Here is a 19,753-nt window from a genome sequence, read left to right on the forward strand (position 1 = left end):
GGTGTTTCGCTGCTTTCAGAATTTCCTTCCTTCAGTTTCCCAGTTAATCAGAAGGTAGGAAAGGAAAACCAAAAACCCGCCTTGCTTGTCAGAGGCAAATCTAGATAACCAAATACTTCCAAATGATGATGCTAATTACCCAGAATAAGAAAAAACTCATCTGCAGATTTAACAATATTATTAATAAATAACTTCACCATTTGCTCAGGGTCATTTACAAACTCATTACCCAGATCCAAGGATAACGTCTTCACTCTGGGCACAGGTCCAAAATGGTCATTAACAACAATATGAAATTGTTGTGGAGAAAATGATTTATCATTAAAATATGTTATAACACTTAACTCTAACTTTTCAAATGCACATTTTGTACTGAACCCAAATGGTTGAGACAAATGATCTTCCACATATGGTTCCGTGTCACATGCAGTTCTTCTCAATGACGCATGCAATTTGGGGATTTCTTTATTTAATTATTGCCCTTTGTACTGCATGTGGCCCCAGGCAACGAGAAGGCTGACAGTCAAAGAAGAGTGCCACACATACCCCTATGTGTGGGGAGTAAGGCTTCCAGCATCAACAAGACTGGCCAAATAGCCAAAGAGCTTGTGGTCAGAGAAGAGAGTTTGTAGGTTAGGCTCTGGGAAAGAGACGGGAGAAGGTAATGGTCCATTGTGAAGTGCAATCAACGTGAATAGGAAATGTGCACATTACCTCTGGTTTTATACCACTTCAGCAAAGTCTGTGCAATATATTCTGAAGTGCATACGAGGAGATTAAATTTGTATCTTTTTCTTTTGGATTACTGCCAAATTTGAACACATTTTTCAGAGTAAAAGTGAGTGTGACCCGTTTTAGATGGACTTCCTTGATAATCAAGAGAGAACTGTAGCAAGGGAAAAATGAACAACACACACGTAAGTGCTTAAAGTCACCCTATGGCATAGCAACTGCAAAGCTCTCACTTGGGTACCTTAATTCAGCATTTGATGAATAAATTATCATAGTTCCATATAAACAAGCCATATTAAGCTATTATGTAAACATTTCTAATCAAGGATGATTTGTTTAGATCCTCCAGACCCTCTCTGACTCGGAATCTGGCTGCAATGTGGGATCACTTTGTGACAGGCAGCCCGTTGTGGTCGTCAGCTGTTGTTATATTATTATTCTTACTGGATGAAAGAATAGGCCTCATAATTTATGTCCTCAACTAGAGTAATGAAAAAGTCCCTAAAATAAAGTGTTTCTGTAAAATTAGATTTCCCTAGAACACAGACTAAAGTTTCCTTAAAATAAAAAGAATATGAAAATATGCTTGAAGCTTTTTCAGAGATCAGTGGTTTAAACCAGGGAGGCAGTGTAATTGTGTTTGGCATATTTCACCATAGCTTTAAATGAAACTTGAAAAATATAAAAGAGCGTATAAAAGGTTCAAGCTGGTAAAGGCCCACGAATAGGAAATGCTGGTTACATATTGCATCCTGTATTATGTACTGTATTGCATCCTAAATATGTAGGTATTCGGTGGTTTACCTAGCTAGCAGGAATATCTCTTGAGCCCCATGTAGTAAGAAATGCAATTTAAGTTCTGGGAGGTCAGACTTCTTGGGGAGCTTGCACCTAAGCAGAAAATAGAGGGTGAGTCTGAATGTGGCCCCTGATTTGGTCGTTCAGGGTCAGCATCTATCTGAAACCCAGGCAGGGGAGGGGTGCTGGAGAGAGGCTGCTCTTCTTACCTGAAACCAAGTCTGCTGGCATACCTGCATGGTAGCTAGGGATGAAGTCTGGAAGAACTGGATGCAATTCCCTTTAAGGCCACTGGTTGTGTCTCTGGGTGATTCCCAGCGTCCTTGTGTGTGTAACTGCAGGCAGAACTCATGGGGCATGGGAAGAGTAGAAGCTCATCAGCCATCTAAATATATAACCTATTTATAAAAAATTCAACGTGGAAAACAGCTTACACAATTAAAAGATAATGTAGAAACTTATTTTAGACGTATAAAGTGTCCCATTATGTCGCAAACTAAATATTTTAAAGTCACAAGACTTTTTTTTCTTTTTTTTTTTTTAAGGCAGTCCTTCTGCACTGTGTTTTCAAATATAAGTACTTTTCTTCTGGAGAAATGAAGCTTTATTATTGGTTTCATCCAGCCTATGAGAATTAATGAAAAGATTCCCTCTTGGAAACATTCTCATGGGCTTTGGATGGGAGTCTATAGTTTTTCATTTGGGTAACTGAATGATACTGATTCTTCAGTATGAGAATGGTAAGTTAACTTAGGATCCAAAGTAAATCACACAACTGAGTGAACATTAATTGGTCTGAGAAACACTGCAAGAACTGTTGTCCTAATCCAACACAACACTACAGGACACCTGTAACTACTTGGTGACTGTGTTCAGATTTAAGTGTTTTACTCACGACTTGTACCAAAAATAGATATTCCAGTCAATTTCCAGAGGGTAAACTAAAAGCTGAGTCACGTCTCTTTGATATCTGAGCCCTGCTTTAAAGCAGCAAATGGCTACTGCAGCTGGTATTCAAGGATTTTCGGCAATCCCAAACTGAAGGTACTGCCTCCAAGTTAGCGAAATGCGCTTAAGTAGATGGCAACTCAAGTCATTAGACCAACAGAAGGAATTTAGATTTCTAAACCCGTTCTTTAATTTTTGCTTTACAATGGTTACTTTTTGTGGATTTAATCCTCCATTCCTCACTCAGGTGAGATCGTACTTGGTTTCCAATGCTTTTTGACCTGGTGCTAAATTAATGCTGTAAACTAATGCTGTAAACTGTACCATGACCTTTCTGGTATACTATGGTCCTCAGACCCATAACCTCACTGAAAAGACCATATAGTATCATTTCTTTGGGCATCCCCACATTCACACTTCTTCTCTCTGAGAGGAAAGGCTCTCTGGTGGGTCCGCTACTTTGTTCATCCTCCTGAACAAACCAGTGCATGTTGCATGAGCCGTATTTCATCAGCACTGATGTTAATAGTTGAAGCTGGGTCATAAATAGTTATCGCTGTCTTTAATGCCCTAAAAATGGGTGGATTGCAGAAAATCAAAGCACGCCTTTCAGGAAAATGGGAGCTTGGAAACGATCCATTATCCCTGGCAACAACCAGAACTAGAGAAATAAAAGATGACTGGCCTGTATATCCCTAATCTCACAAATATTTACACACATTCTTCAGTGCGTGCACTGCGCACAATCCCATTGAATCCAACAGGACTTCTTGTGGCGCTTCGTTCAATGCTAGGGTGAACTCTGCACGTCCTGCAGGCTCTTCCCAACTGACAAATGGGCACCCACAGATCCGGGACCTCTCGTAAGGGGAGCCGTGGCATGCCTGCGCAGGGCGACGCTCAACACGGTGGTTTGAGGCAAACACCCGCAGGTGCCTGACACGAGCATGAGGAGGGCGGGGAGGGACCTGGCATCACCACGTCCCACTCGAGCTCTCCGGTCCCCGGTGGGTGCCCTGTAAATCCAGTCCTGGGCTGCCCCCCCCGGACAAACCCTGCTGCCCACGGCCCCCCACCACGGGCACCCCACTGCTCGGGGTGCGACGCCCCCATCCCCGGCCGCCGGCGAAGCCCCGGGCCCGCCCCCCCGGCCGCGGCCCCTTCCCCGGGGCGGAGGGAGGGAGGCGGGGCCGGGCCGGGCCGCTCGGGGCTGGCGGCGAGAGCGCGGTGCCGCCGGCGGCCGAGGAGCGACGACGAGCGGCAGCGGCAGCGGCCGGGGCTGCGCAGCAGGGCCCGCGGCGGGGCGCGCCCGGCCCCCGGCATGGCCCGGCAATAGGCAGGGAGCGCTGCCCGCCCGCCAGCCCGCCGCTCCCCGTCCGTCCTATGTGACCCGCCCCGGCGCCAAGATGAAAGGTAGGGACGGGAGCCGGGCGCCCGCTCCGCCGCCCGCACACGTGCGCCGCCGGCACTGGGCAGCGGCAGGGCTGCGTGCGGGCAGGGTGCTGAAGGGTGCGCAGGCACGGAGCAGGCGGCGGGCAGGGCGCAGGCAGGGTCTGTAGGGTGAAGGTAGGGTGCAGGTAGGGACTGCAGGGTGCGGGCAGGGTGAAGGTAGCGCGCCATGTGGACGGGCTGCTGCGAGATTCGGGCAGGGTGCAGGCAGGGCAGTGTGCGGGTAGGGTACGGTGCGGGCAGGTTGCGGGCAGAACACCGGCAGGGCGCAGGCAGCCGGTACCGCGAGAGGCAGAGCGCGGGTCTCGCCTTCGGGTTGGCTTGTGCTGGTCAGTCCGGTCCGGGGAGCTGGGGTGTCCCTGAGTGTCCCCCGTCATGTGTGCTCTCCCCAGCGCTTTTTCTCTCGGCACCCCGCTTCCCTCTCTCTCTTCCCCGTCCCAGAAGAAGACTTTTATTTCTCCCTAATTTATTTGTTTATATTTTGCAACGCTTTGCGATGTTCTTGGTGTTGCTTCTAAACATCTGGCAGTGATTAGGTGCCAGTAGAGGCTTAACTGGCTTGTGAAATGTATTTGGCATATTTCTCCTCAACAGCCACCGACTGGAAAATATTTGGTCTTTGCTTTGCATCTGTTAAAACTGAATCTTTGTTTCCTTTCCTTTTTCTTTGCCCCCCCCCCCTTTTTTTTTTAATTTTAAATACATGAAACATGCCACTTCTGCTGGTTGACCCGATCCTGCAAAGTTGTGACTGAGAGGTATTACACACTTTTAAAATCGAATAAAGAAGCAGATGCCAAATTGGTAGACTGTAACCTAGTAAAGATGTATATGGGGGGTTGCAAGACAGCCTCCTGGTTAGGAAAATTGATAGCGTTACAGCAAGAGGCAGAGCCTTTACACGCTGGGGAATACTTACAACGAAAACATCAAAGGACATAATGGAAAGTTTAGGAAGTAGTTGGGAGTTTGTGAGAGTTGCATCTAGTTTTTCTTCAGAAGTAAAAATAAACTCAAAGGGTGGAAGGAAAAAACCCATGTGTATGAGAAAATTGCTTTTGGGCACCCGTGTGCCTGTGCTTGGATTGCAGAGTTTGATTCCAGATGCCAGGAGGCCAGTAAACATCATGGTACTTACACTTAGTTTCCAGAGCCCAGGAAACCAAATGATGTGATTATTTATTCACTTGCCAGAATAGCTGCCTGAAGGGAGGAGAAGCTTTTTGGGGGGGTTATTTTTGCAAGCCCACACACGCTATGTAAGTTACTCCTGGCGCTGTGACACGGTGTCTCTACAGGGCCATGCAACATATTAAAAATAATGTATTTACAACATTCCTTATTTATAGGGTACTTGTGCCAAAAGTTTTGTCATCAGCTTGTCATTATCAGCGTAACGGCAGGAACAAACCAAAACAATGGGGATCCAGCAATATAACCCCGGCATGTTATCACCAAAAGCCTTAAGTTCTGTTTTTGCTAGGGCTGAGGCTGCGCTGGTTTTGGGGGGAGGCGGGATGCAAAGATCCAAGGACAGCAGTAAGATATAATGTGACTTGCGTCTCCTTCCGTTCCGCCTCTTTGCAGAGCAGGGAAGTTGCATTTGGAGGGAAGATGTTGCTCCTGCTGGGAGCACATGTTGGTGCCCTGCACTCCAGAGAGAGGGAGATGCTTCATGCTGGTTTCTAGCCATCACTATTCAGTTCCCCTAATAGCAATCACAGCCATCTTACTTCTTTTCCCTGTAGAGTTGCAGAAATCAGTAGTAAAACAGGCAAAGAAGAACTCTTAGATGACTGTGTTAATAGCAAGAGAAAAGAGAAACTTCGAACAAAACATCACATCAAGTGCCGTTGCCAGTGTTATGGAAATCAGAGAGCCAAACCAAATTTTGCCTCTGTGCTTTCCTTTTCTGGGTGCAGACTTGTTTTTTCCTAGTTTCTCTTTAAACTTGGTGGTGGTAGTAATTGTAGGACTTGGTGTAGTTACACATTTTTCTCAGTAACATCAAAATGATCTGTTGATTGCAGCTGTCTCTGTATCTACCCTCTCTGGAGAATGGAGGAATATCTAAATAATTACATCACTAAATATCTGTAAGGAATAAATTATATTTTCCATTGCGGCTATTCATAATGTGTTATGTTTTAAATCAGTAAAACAAATTGAAGTTTATGTTTAATATGCTGGCAGTTTTATTTCCAGCAAACTACACTGAGCTCACAGACTTTGTGATACTCTTTAGTAATAATTCATGTTATTTACAAAGAGACTTGACTGCTTTAGGGTCAGATGTATCTTCATCAAATGATACTTCTAAGTTACAGTTATTTATTGGGGTATGAATGAGTGTTTGTTGCCTGGGAAACAAATGAAAACAGCTTCCTCATAGTCAAACACCACCACATGTTCAAAAACACTGGCCCTAATTTAAGACAGGGACAAGAGTTGTTAAAACTGAGAGCTTCTTTCTGTGTATCTGTGATATATTTTGTAATTATTACTGCAGACTGTATCTGTAATCACTACTGTCATGGCAGTACTGGTCATAGCTATTTTCATCTGAAATGTGGCTATTGTTTGGATAGTGACTTAATACTACTGCCCCGAATCAGGCAATGACAAAGTCAAGGTGGTCATTTTGGGACTTTTGCTCCAGGATGACAGAGAAGCTTTTAATTATGATACCCAAGGTAGCTCACCTGCTTCTTCCCCCTCCTCCTCCTTCCTCCTGTTGCTACGTACCACTTGTATAGCGATGGTGCTGGAGGACAAACATCTGGTGTCATGTGCTTGAGAACTGGAATGTGACCAAATACCCTGTCCTGTGCAGTTCCTCTCGCTTGAAAAAAAGACACATGGAGTGAAACAGTGGGGCAGGTTCATCCTTTGTGGTGTTCCGCTGAAACTGGTGAAGCCAGGCCTTGCCTCAGGAGTGGTCTAGTCTGGATGCCTAGCTTAGTGTCGACTAGTTTGCCTCAAAAGCGCCATATGCTTTCTGCCCATAGTTTTCAGTACATAGAGTACATTGAGCTTTCATTGGATGTGCCAGCTAAGTTTAACTCAAGTTTTCCTTATACAGTGCACACTTTAACAGACAATGGCACATCAGCCTGTATTTTGTAGAATAGTTTGTGTTGGAAGGGACCTTTAAAGGTCATCTAATCTAACACCCCTGCAATGAGCAAGGACATCTTCAACTAGATCAGGTTGCTCATAGCAGCATCCAACCTGACCTTGAATGTTTCCAGGGATGGGGCATCTACCACCTCTCTGGGCAGCCTGTGCCAGTCTTTCACCACACTAGTTGCAAGAAATTTCTTCCTTATACCTGAAAATCATTCCTTCTGTGTTTTAACTTGGAGCCTGGATGCAATCTGCAGGTAGAGCTTCCATTTGGAAGAGCTGAGTGCACATGCAAATTCAGCTGATCCTTCTCAGCTCCCTTGAAGATTTAAAACAAATAATCTATTTATATGATGTTTACATTATTGACAAGTTTTGTCTTTCCTCTGTTCTGATGACACTGCTATTTTTATAGTGTAAAGGAGTAAATGTTCTAATTTTCTAATACAGGAGAAAAGGTCTTTCTCTGTAATCTTCACATGCACAATATCAAATGGACAGGCGTCTGCAAATAGCTCTTTCCTGGACAGAAGCTTCACACTGCAGGTTTCAAAAACAAAATCCCATCCTGAGCATTTTGCAGAAGCCAGAAAGTATCTCAAAACCAAGGATTAGAAGTGGAGTGATCCAGTAACCTTTGCTTAGGCCAGTTGTAACAGAGCTTGTATGAATATAGTGACATAAACATGAAACATATGCAGGAGCTCTGAGTGCTGTGTGTTGGACATGTCACAGGACCCTACTGCAGAAGTTCAAAGGCATGAGCAGTTATAATAAATGTGTGATACAACGCAGAACAAATCCCAAGCAATGCTACTATACAGTCAGTGTGTATCCTGAATTGGTTGGTAGCACAGAGGATTTTAAGCCTGAATTGGTTGGTAGCACAGATGAATGAGAAAGAGGATCAAGCAAGCATGTGTCAAAGGAGATTTTTATTAAGAGTATACAGAAAAGCGGAGTGTTAGAATTTGTGAAAACAAGAGAAATCCATTATTTCACAGATAGAAATATTACTGTACCACTACAATGGATATTGAACAGAATTAGCATATAAGCTAGTTATGACAGGAATATTTTCAGTAATTACTTCTTCACTTTTAGTATTCTACCTTAACCATCCGTGTTGGACTAAGAATAGCATGAGCAAGCCTATCCCTGTGAAGAAGAGAGTTGTTTAAAATCTCCTGTGGCTCTTTCTTCTGCTGCTTTGGGTAGCATAAATTTATTCCAGACTGACTTTGCTGCAGCTGAGAGCTGAACAGAGCCCTTTTTAGTCACAATCACTGAGCAGTTTGCTTAGATCTGCACTGGAAGACCATTGTGCCCAGAGGTGCAAATGCCTTTGCCTGCTAGGATAAGGAGGGAAAGGTGATCTTGCAGAGAGAAAGAGCTGGTCAGGCCTTGCAGAGGAAACGAAGTAAAATAAAGAAAGAGAACTGGAGGAAATGTCAAGGATAAAAGCAGTTCAGTGCTGTGAAGGATGCGTGCCCAGTTATCTTCAGCTTCACAAAACGTTCCTTATCCTGAGGTTCTGTGTGTCAGAACAGAGATTCCCTCCTTCCAGCCTTCCCCCTTGGAAAGCAAAATAAAGACGCTTTTCACCAGGCACTGAAAGTGAACCTGATCCTCCGAATAATGTGAGTGTGGTCTGTACAAGTGAGGGACAAGCCTAAGATGAATTGTCTTCAGAGTTTGACTGCTTCCATCTAAAACTACAGTCCCTTTCGGTGCATAAATTTGAGGTGAAGACTGCAACGTCAGTGGGGAACAAAGTGAATGAGTTATGGGAGGTAATAGAGACGTGTGTTGTTAGGAATGTGTATGCCATTTTAATGCTGCTGTTAATTGCCTCCTCTGACATACAGACAGGGGGGCACAATTTTTCAGTGCACTAATGAGAACAGATCTGTTTGCTCTTAAATCATTACAATGAAATACGATATGATTTAAACTTTTAACTCCTAAGGTCAACCCTCTGCACCATGCAGCTGGTCCTGACCCCAGTACTGGAGCAATGGTCTGCAGCACTGACAGGCTAAGAAACACCCCTGTGTACTCTTCATTTTGAGCCTGAAAAACAAAACCAGAGCAGTAGTTCTTATAGCTCTGAGTTTCTTAATCTTCTTTTATTTTTTTTTTTTCTTAATGTGAGCTCTCACATTTTTTGGACATAGCAGTGGGGGAATAGTTCGAGACCCCAATATTACAGTGCACCCGTTTGTCATGTTTTGTTTGGTTTATGCATGGTTAGGTGATGAGAGACACAATCCAAGTCCTAGCTAATGTGTCAAGAGAAGATCTCTGATCTGGGACCTTGCTTCTTGCTTTCTTGTGATACTGAAAATAGACAAATTCCCAGATGAGCTGCCTGAAGGACAGAGGTGGGGAAAAACCTTAGTCTTGTTGCCAGAATCCAGGTTCAGATGACATCCCAAAGGATGTTTTGGGATGTGGGGAGGTAGGCTGTCTTCCAGGACTGCCTCAGCTGAACCTCTGCCACAACACCCCTAAAGACTAGGTACTCTGCGGATGCAGGATCCATGTAAGCCCCATTTGGAGGAGTGTACTGTGTGACAAGTTGGACAAAGGACTGGGTGGAAAATATGGGCACCATACAGCCAACTACAGTGATGCTGTGAGCATGATGTGTTGGCTTGGGACCTTGTCAGCTGGGAACTGTTTTAAGTGTGGGGTAGGTTTTTATGAGGGAGGGCTCATCAAAGTTGATTCAGGGAGAAAGGGTTGAATATGAAAAGGGGCTACAAGGAAAAAGTAGCAGAGAAAGGCAGAAGAAGAGGACAAGTGAAACAAAGCATCTGTGAAGAGACAGGGGAAGCAGGAATAAATGCTGTGAAAACCAATGGAAACCAATTAGACTGATGAAATCATCAACATCTGAAGGCTGTGGCTGCTTGCTGTGCTTCTGCTGGCTCAGTTTCACCTCTAGGTCAGCACTTTGAGCGTAGACCCAGTTAATAGTGACCAGAAATGTATATAAATCTGGTTGCTGCTCAAAAAGCTTTTGAAATGTGATTTGAGAAAGATATTAGTGTTCACTGTTCTCGTCTGTCTGAACAGTTGTTAATATTACAGAAACCTCACAAGTGGATAAATTTTGCCTTTCCATGAGAAGGCTGAGATGGAGAGGGTGCAGAAGTAGCTTTTGGACACTACAAGCAGTCCCTCATGGAGATGCGCTTGTGTGGTTCGGAGCAGAGTTCTGCATCCATACTGGTTTATGGGTTAAAGAGACGAGTATCACCATTTTCAAATAATGGGCACAGTTTCTTTCCAAATGGTGCCAAAAAAAATTAATAATCTGGTTTTGATAATGAAATTAATTTTACAGAGTTGCACTGGGATATAACTATGTAGTTCCCATTAAGTCAGTGGGAAAGGCAGGGCCCCAGCTATTAAAGCTCTTTGGGAGATTTATTTTAAAGGAAACTCTCACACTGGATATCATTGTTACTACAAATTAATCTTGTAGTCCTGAGTTCCCAGCGTGGTGCTTAGGGATAAGTTCTAATGTACTGTAAATCGCGTTTTCAGAAGGATTATAAAGGAACTTCTAAAATCTGAGTTGAAGCTCGGCACGACGATTTTCAGCCCAGATGCCTCATTCCCTCCTGAAATGGATTTGCCCAGGTTTTCAAATATAGTGCGGAGTATTGGTGTCTTTTCTTAATTCAAGACTTCAAACAAAGTCTTTAAACAGACTTTGAACCCATCTTTAATGCACATAAAAGTTATAGAAATGATTGGATAGCATGTGTCTGCAGCCACCGTACAACCCAGCATCTCTAATGGTTCTGAGGTCTTCTTTGCTTCATTAGTTAATCCTCTTTAAATGGCTGAGCGGGATGCATCTCCCTTATGAGGAGAGGCTGAGGGAGCTGGGTCTCTTTAGCTTGGAGAAGAGGAGACTGAGGGGTAACCTCATCAATGTTTACAAATATGTAAAGGGTAGGTGTCAGGATGATGGAGCTAGGCTTTTTTCAGTGATATCCAGTGATAGGACAAGGGGCAATGGGTGTAAACTGGAGCATAGGAAGTTCCACGTTAACATCAGGAAGAACTTCTTTACTGTAAGAGTGACAGAGCACTGGAACGGGTTGCCCAGGGGGGTTGTGGAGTCTCCTACACTGGAGATATTCAAGGCCCGCCTGGACAAGTTCCTGTGTGATGTACTGTAGGTTACCCTGCTCTTGCAGGGGGGTTGGACTAGATGATCTTTTGAGGTCCCTTCCAACCCTTGGGATTCTGTGATTCTGTGATTGTGTGATTGTTAAAAGGTGACACCTGGACATGTCCATTAGCGGCTTTGTGTAACACCTTGTGTATGCCAACACTGACACCCACAAAAGGAAGGGGATAAAATGGAAACAATTTCCCTAAAATCACCTTGCACCAAAGGCTCCTCAGATCTGGTGCTATTCCCACAACAGGACTGAGTGATGCAGTGGTTATAGGCCCCATATAGTCCTGGGGCATATTTGGCATCCTTTCTGGCTCCAGGCCAGCTCTTTCTTACTTGACCTCAGAGTGACTCGCAAGTGGTCCATGATTAATTTATTTAAGATTTAAGAACAAGAACTAGAAATTACACAGTTCTACTCCACAGATTTTTGCTTTGCCTCTAGCAAATTCATCAAATGAGAGTCTAATTTGTTTTAGATTAAATGAATTCCCTCTGTTTGCTGTGTTAATCCCCAGCTGAACTGCTTTTTTGAATTTCCACTCCTTTGAAGCGTTTTACTTTAACTTATTTAACTCTACAACTGTATTTATTAGAGGTGTTGCAGTAATAATTCATAACTATAGGGCAAGTAGAATTTGGCATTGTTACTTGGTTGGGTGTGAATATAGCCCAAATATCTCAAAGATTGGGGTGTTTTTTGACCAGAGCTCTTGCTTTATACTGACTCCCTAAAATATTTGATGTACTGCTGCTCAGCTACAGCAAGCCACTTATTTTTAGTGGTTTGCTGTAAGCTCTGCGTGACAATCTGTTGTAGCCTCCAAGGAGACTCTTGTAAACCTGATGAAACAGGAGCTCTGGTGGTCCTTCTCCTACACGGTTAAATACAATTGGTTGCTCACATATGTTTCTGTTCTGCCCAAAGTTCACCTTTTTTATGGACCTTCTTTCTGCCAGAGCTCAATAGAAGTCAGTGTAATAAGAAATCACATTTTAACCAACTTTTCATGTTTCTTCGTCTTTCTTGTTCTGGATTCTCTGTCTTTCAGCTCACAGCTAGGAGCTTGGTAGAGCAGCTTATAACTAAACTGTGTCTGGCCTTCCTAACACTAAAGAGTTAATTCTTCTGTGTGGGACATCTGCTTTATCGTCTGTTTCAATGAGGAATCTGCCTTTCATATTTTTCACCCAGGAAAATAAGCCTTGCCTATATATTAAATGTATATGTATGTAGCGGAAATACTGCATTCATCCCAGTCCTCTCTGTAACCAGGAAGAGTTGGATTTAAACTAAAGAAAAATATTTCTAACCTATGCATTTCACGGTGTCAAACAAAACCCTCTTACACCAGTTGCAGCTGCACTCAGGTGTATGGGTGCCACTGACATAAAAATGAAGATCTTCTTTTGTAATATCAGCCACTGGTGCTCAAAACTCATGTATTTTTTTCCACTCCAATTTCTGATACTGCCTTTAAAAGCATAAGGCATAAAAACGTGCTGGATGTTTTCTTACTATTTGCTTTCCTGCTTTGCATGTATTTTCTTAACCTCTGTAATTCATCACAGATCACATTTTCATAGTTTCCTCTAGAAAAGCTGTTCCCTTTACAATGCAAACGTAAGTTCTTCTGTATTTTCCCAATTCAAAGATTTCGGGAAGCTTTGAGATTTTTTGTAAAATCTGTGACAAAACTTAGGTATTTCTAGCACTGGAACATGGAGCGGAGGGCCAAGTTTCACAATGCTGCCCAGAAGACATGGGGGGAGCAGCCTAGGGCACATGGCTTTGCCTTGGGACTCAAATTTATAGACTTATTTGTCAACTTCTTTTTTAATATTTCAAACACGATTTTCTTTAGAAGGAGGACTTTCAACCCATCCAAGTCTCTTTTTCCAAAGGATACAGTGCTGTTAATTTCTGAACATTTAGTCTAACCTTGCTTTATTAATTTATTCCTCCCATCTTTATTTTCCTTATACTCGTTACATTACAGTTTATATTGTAAAACATGATTTGATCCAAGTGCCTAGTGGCAGCTGTGACTGAAAGACCACTGAGCTTAGTCTGTTAGATAGCTTTAATAGGCTTCTTCTAAATACATTGCTGCATGTTGCTAGATCAACACACAAGGATTAAAGAGGTTTTCTGTGATGTTTCAGTTTTTAGTAAGCAAGGAGCTAGGTCACCAGGTGACAAAACTGTCCTTGTCCATCTCCACTTCTTTGTTCCAAGTGCCACAATCACTCTTCAAAATTGGGTGATTAATGAATAATCATAAAGTATTCGAAGCTGAAGAAAAAAGAAGACTCATCCCTAGCAAGCAGGGCATGCTCAGATAAACCTATGTTTCAAACATCAGCAAGTATATATATGTATATTTAGAAAGTATGCAAGTGTATATATCAATGTATATTGTTTGTATGTGTGCGAAACATATATAACATGTTGCAAATATAAAAAGTCCAAAGAAACAAAAACATTATAATAAACTTGGGTGACATGATTTAGTGTGAGGTGTCCCTGCCCATGGCAGGGGCGTTAGAACTAGATGATCTTAAGGTCCTTTCCAACCCTAACTATTCTATGATTCTACAATTCTTATGCATGGCCAGGGCAATGCCGTTGGGCTAAGCATGAAAAACTAAACAACAGGGAAGAGTCTGGCAGCCTGGGAGGAAGGTCTTGTAGATGTGGCATAGGATGAAGCCACGTGATTTAAACAGCCTGGCTGTGTATGTCAGATGTGGATTGGATAAACCAGGTTATGCTTCTGAGAAACAAAGGAGGTGATTGTGTTGCAGCCCTGATAGCAGAAGAGGGCAGGAAGCTGAGGGCTCTGGAGCTGGTATCTTTTTTGTGCAGCGTTTTATCTTTTGTGCAAGAGGGGAAGATCTTTCCTGAGTAGTTCAATGCCAGGATAAGAAACTTGGTGGTTGACTGTTTATGGCTTATTAGTATTTGTCATGTTTTGTTGGGCGACTTTGTCTTCAGATAACATTTGGTAGAATTGCGAGCGTTTGTTGGGTTTGGTTTTTTAAAGGTTTCTTTCTGCCTTCAAAATCAGAATGTGTTTGTTTTGCCTAAAGAGTGTCCATTGGTTCTTCCTTATGGAAAGGTTCTTCCCTTTCTTAAATGCACATTTGAACTGGGGGGGTAGCCTAAGATGTGGACAGGAGTGCCTCTGGCAGTGAACAAAACATTTTACTTGGGGAAGAATGTGAGTTTTGAACTATTTTATCAAAAATGCTGTCTGATTAAAGGCTGTCATTCTGTAAAATTATGCATTTCATGGACTTCTTTGCCGCTTCAAGAAAAGCCTCCCTCAGACTTTTGTGCGTGGCACCTTGCAACTCAGAAGGAGGTGGAGGTTAGATTTCTTGCTGGACATACACTCAAATGATTTGGGTCTGGATGTGTACCATACCTTTACTTCACCATCAGATTCATCCCCTCAAGGCTTTGGTTTGGCCTGAGTTAGCTGTCGCACTAGTTAGCCCAGTCTCAAGATGCAGTAAATCTGTGGACAGTAAAGGTCTAACACTGACCTCTCACTCCACCATGTCTGTTTATCTGCTTTGAGCTTCCTTTTCCACTGACGCTCACTTAGTGTTCCTTCTGGTGAAGCGCTTGACTGGCTTTGAGCTCCTGTTTCCTTCACATCTCATGTCAGGGACAGGTCTTGGATGGAGAGGTTGTGAGTAGGCTTCCTCAGCATCCCATGCTGGAAGATAGTGAGCATCACTGACGCTTCCCAGGGTGTTGTGTCTGCCTCCCCCCTGCTTCGATGAAAACAACAGCCTGGGTTTTGGAGAGTGGGGATTGCTGTCAGCTCATGGTGGTGGGTGTTTTTCACAGTGTGGAGGCAGGCTTGTCTCCACCCTTCTGCTCAGAAACATGGCAAGACAGTGTGGTTCCCCAGTGCAGCATTGGGCTGCAACCCACCGGCCACAGTTCGAGAAGCTGTGTCCTAGGTCCTGTTTAAAAAGAGCCCTGCAGAGGCTTCCCCCAGCTTGCAATGGTGCTTGGAGGAGGGGGAATGAATCTACTCTGCTCCCCCTGGGAAGCCGGAGAGCAGGAGATGAGCAGCCTGTGCTGCCCTCCCTGGCAGTTGGTCTCCTGTTGCAAAGGCTGGTGCTGGTCATGAGGCAGGGCTCTTACCTTCCCGACTCAGCAGAAAGAGGAGTTGTGTTGGTAGAAGGCAGCTGAACACACGAACGCAAACATATCCTTTTAAAGAAGTCATGGGTGTGTTTCTTCTGCTGATGCCAGCCTTTTCCTTTGCTGCTGGAAAGAAATGGAGAGAAATAAAGCTTCTGACCAAAAAGGAAACCAAACCAAAAACCCTGAGATTATTAGCATTTTGCTGCTTGCTGGCTGGTGACGATGAGAACAGAAGGGCTTAAAGGGTGTTTATTTTTCTCATCTGTTTGAGGTTATCAGTTCTGTTTCCAGTTTTTTATTGGATCATGTCTCTTCAGGCCAAGCTAGCACCCATGGGAGGTGGTGGATGGACAGACAGCCATTGCTTCTGACTTCTCTCTCATTACTCATCATAGCAGTGCATAGCACTTTGTTCAGGCAACCCAACTTGTGCATATATAACCTGAGCCCAACTGCCTGGGTGGCATAGGCAGTGGTGGGCTGGAGCAAGTGCCGTGCTCCAGATGAGCCTGCGCAAGCAGCACGCTTGTGACAGTTGTGGCCATCATTGTGATAAGAGACATGTCTGCTCTGAAGTGTACTTAGGTGAGCAAGCAGGCCTCAGGGTGGGTGCCAGCTGATAAACCATTTGTAGTCTGGATTTTTATTGGGGACACCAGCTGGGGGAAAGGCTCTGAACTGCCTTTTCTACTCAGGGACAGAGGTGGGATATGAGCGGTGGAGGGGAAGATCAGTAACTTGCCTTACAAATCAATTAAACTTACATTAATTTATTAATTTGACCCTGTAAAAACTTCCCGTCTTTTTCCAGTGGTAGTAGTAATAATCTGTTCTTGTCTTTCTTCTTTCTCCAGACGATTTTGCAGAGGAGGAGGAGGTACAGTCCTTCGGCTACAAGAGGTTTGGTAAGTGGCAGCAGATCTTTCAGCTTGCTATTGCAAAGCGCTGAGGGTAAGCCAAACACTTGCTATGAAAACCTCTCTTGCTGGCAGCATCAAACGTGCAGGTACAGTCCTGTTACCCACTTCAGCCTAATATCTGCCTAGTGGAAGGTGTGATTTTTAGACTTGGTTTATTTTCTTGTCAAACACACACTTCAGCAATAGCCCCGATCCAAAGCAAGTGGTTGGTTTCGTTATTTGCTCACTAGCATTACAAACCTGAAGCCCACACCTGAACAGAAATTAACGCGCTGGCAGCTAAAAGGGGTCCACACCTCTTCCATGTCCCTTGCCCAGATGAGCTTTCCTTCGGCCCACAGACCAATGTGCAGTGTGGTTTGTAGGTTTTCCCAGTAGCGGTGGCATGGGACCTCCTGTAGACTCAGAGAAGCTGTACTGCCAACTGTGACAGGAGATATGCTGTGCACCCCTCTCAAAAAAGAAGTAAAAGTATAGGATACGAATGTATTGTGGTGTCAGAAATTATTAAAATGAGGTCAGTCTCTTTCTTTCCTTTTCCCACTTTCTTTCCTTTTTTTGTGTGAAGAAGTACATCTCTATACATGGGTCAGCAACCTTTGACAATCCTCTTTTCAAGGCTCCTGTGCTCTTTCCCTCAGGGTAACATTTCAGTCTCTGCCCAAGGCAGGCTGACTGCTGTCCCTGCAAGCACAGGCAGATGACATGGTGTCCTCTGAGCTCCCACAGCACCGACTCTGTCTTGGAGCAGCCAAGGGGTCTCATCATCCAAGCCGCTAGCTGCCTTTTTGACTGTAAGCCATCAGGATAAAAGTTCACCTTATTTTTTCCCTCCTGGGAAAGTGGCTGCAACAAGAGTCACTTTGAACAACCCCCCTTGGCAAACGGATAGGAAAGGCAGGCTGAAAATGAAAAATAAGTCAACAATCCCTTCCAAGCAGGGGGAGGCAGTGTAAGGAGACGCAGCATTCAAGAGGGGGGGAGCACATTCGCATGACCTCTTCTACCCCCCTGAACTATTCCTCCGCTCCCTGCTGTTGAGCTTTATTTTGGATAGATCAGCCAACCACAGAGCCAGCATCTGTGGATCTCAGGAAAGTCCTGCCATAAGGCTGCACACAGGGGTTTTTTCCTTCTCTCTTCTTCCTTTTCTTTTTTTTTTTACTAGGCCCTGGAACATCAAAAAAGAAAAAAAAAACTCTTGAGAAATGGGAAGAAATGTGAACTGTTCATTTCTGTCATCTCCAGCTGGATTCATTAACACCTATAAAAATAGCTTCCCTCTGTGTTGCCCGCTACCTAGCTATCCCTTGGTCAGCATGCTCTTGCGGTGAACTGTGAAAGGTTTTAGCAAGGAGCGGGCACTCCACTGTCCTTACTGTCCCAATAGTAAGTGCACTGTTATGATGCACATGATGGGACTTTTGCATGTTGCTTTCATTTCTTTCTTTCTCCTGGGTAATGTGGTCTACCAGTGTGAGTTATTCCCTTAGAAATGCAAGGTTTATCTGAGCATTTCCAGAAATGCTTCTGCTGTTGTGCTTGCTGATGTGGCAGGAGGGAAGAGAGGACCAGTAGTCTGGCAGTGGCAGGAGAAAGTGATTTCACCACAAGAGAAGACGTAGTTCTGCCCTTAGAAGACAACCATAACACCCTTCTCCTTCATGAAAACATCACTGTGGTCAGGGAAGTGTCCCAGATGCTTGCAGTACAGACATCTGCAGACATCTGCAGAAGAGCCTCAACTAAAGGGGGAATGGGGGTTATAAAGCCATAGCTTTATATATGCCATATATGCCATAGCATTGGCACTGGTGAGAGTTGTGTGACTCAGTAGTGTAGTGATCCAAGAAGCTTTCTTTCTCCATACTATTTCTGAGCCTGAACTTCTTCCCATTTCCCCTTCCTCATCTTTCCCAGCATCATGGGGCAGCACATGGAGGAGCTAGGCTGACCTGGTTTCGCTACGTCCCTCCACCAGCACTTGTATTGTTTGCCTGCAAGCACTCATAAATCATAGAATCATAGAATAGTTAGGGTTGGAAAGGACCTCAAGATCATCTAGTTCCAACCCCCCTGCCATGGGCAGGGACACCTCACACTAAACCATCCCACACAAGGTTCTGTCCAACCTGGCCTTGAACACCACCAGGGATGGAGCATTCACAACCTCCCTGGGCAACCCATTCCAGTGCCTCACCACCCTAACAGGAAAGAATTTCCTCCTTATATCCAACCTAAACTTCCCCTGTTTAAGTTTTAACCCGTTACCCCTTGTCCTGTCACTACAGTCCCTGACGAAGAGTCCCTCCCCAGCATCCCTATAGGCCCCCTTGAGGTACTGGAAGGCTGCTATGAGGTCTCCACACAGCCTTCTCTTCTCCAGGCTGAAGAGCCCCAACTTCCTCAGCCTGTCAAATAAATGGGTTATTCCCCCTCCTTCAGAAAACCCAACTCAGTGCATTCCAGTTTCTGCAGTCCTTGCTGCATTTCCATGCAGTCTCTGAGCAATCTCTGGTGGGAGTGGGAGCCATGTGCCTTCAGCAGTGCTGGCTGCTTCACCTGGCACTAAGCCCTCCATTTAGTAAGGTGACATGCATGTCTTTTAAGAACTCTGAATTCACTTGCCAGCTGCATGAGCATTTCCGGTGAAGCACCAGAGGTTGTTCTTGGGGCAGAAATGCATCTGAGTAGTTCAAGCTCCTGCTTGACCAGTCGGAAATGTTATGCCTGCTGTCCCAACTGGTGTTCCCTCTTTGCGTTGTGTCCTCAGTGGCAATATAGGCAACAGAGAGAAGGCGATGTAGGGGAAACCCAAGGCAAGAACCAACTTCTGTTATACAAACCTTAGATAAAAGGTCACTTTGAAAGGAGTCCCATCCTGTCTACTGGCTGGCACTGCAGAAATCCCAGCACTGTTCATGTACAGCCTCCTGGAGTGGGCAGTAATAAAAGCAGCAGTGGGGTTTTTGTTTCAAGAGCCATGGTCTAAGTGCAGTTCTGTTAATATATTGTGGCCAGAGTACTCCCTCTATGTGCTGTTGACATGAGACATGGTCAGAGGTCCATGACTTAAGTGCCTTTGACTCCATCACTTGGAAGTGTGATGCCTTGTTTGGAGCAAAATGTATTCCAAGGGGGAGATGGCTGAAGCACAACTGGTTTGTAAAAAACATGGCTTGCAGTGAGTCACTGCTGGCAGCTGTGAACATGTGTGGGTCAGCACTTGGCAGGCAGAGCCTTGACCAAGCTGCTTTCCTAGAGTTCAGCTGAGGAGTTTATTATTAGCTGCCTTGTTGCTGGAGACTGTAGTTTGGTTCAAGGAAGGAAGAGATCTGCAGAGGGGAGGAGGGACAGAAGCATTCTTCAACAATGTTCATTTTGGGGAAGAAGCTTTTGAAAAGAGGACTG

General features: G+C 44.4%; 1 protein-coding gene across 1 annotated transcript in view; it reads left to right on the forward strand.

The window, feature by feature from the left end:
- The first annotated feature begins 3,723 nt into the window (after positions 1 to 3,723).
- Positions 3,724 to 19,753, forward strand: part of COLEC12 (collectin subfamily member 12) — a 104,569-nt gene continuing 88,539 nt past the window's right edge. Inside the window, exons 1-2 of the mRNA XM_065668088.1 lie at positions 3,724 to 3,891; positions 16,277 to 16,327. Of these exons, the coding sequence (XP_065524160.1) occupies positions 3,885 to 3,891; positions 16,277 to 16,327 (58 nt within the window). The 5' untranslated portion in view covers positions 3,724 to 3,884. The remainder of the gene's footprint in view (positions 3,892 to 16,276; positions 16,328 to 19,753) is intronic.

This window comes from Lathamus discolor, chromosome 2, assembly GCF_037157495.1.
Source record: "Lathamus discolor isolate bLatDis1 chromosome 2, bLatDis1.hap1, whole genome shotgun sequence".
Taxonomy (NCBI): Eukaryota; Metazoa; Chordata; class Aves; order Psittaciformes; family Psittacidae; genus Lathamus; species Lathamus discolor.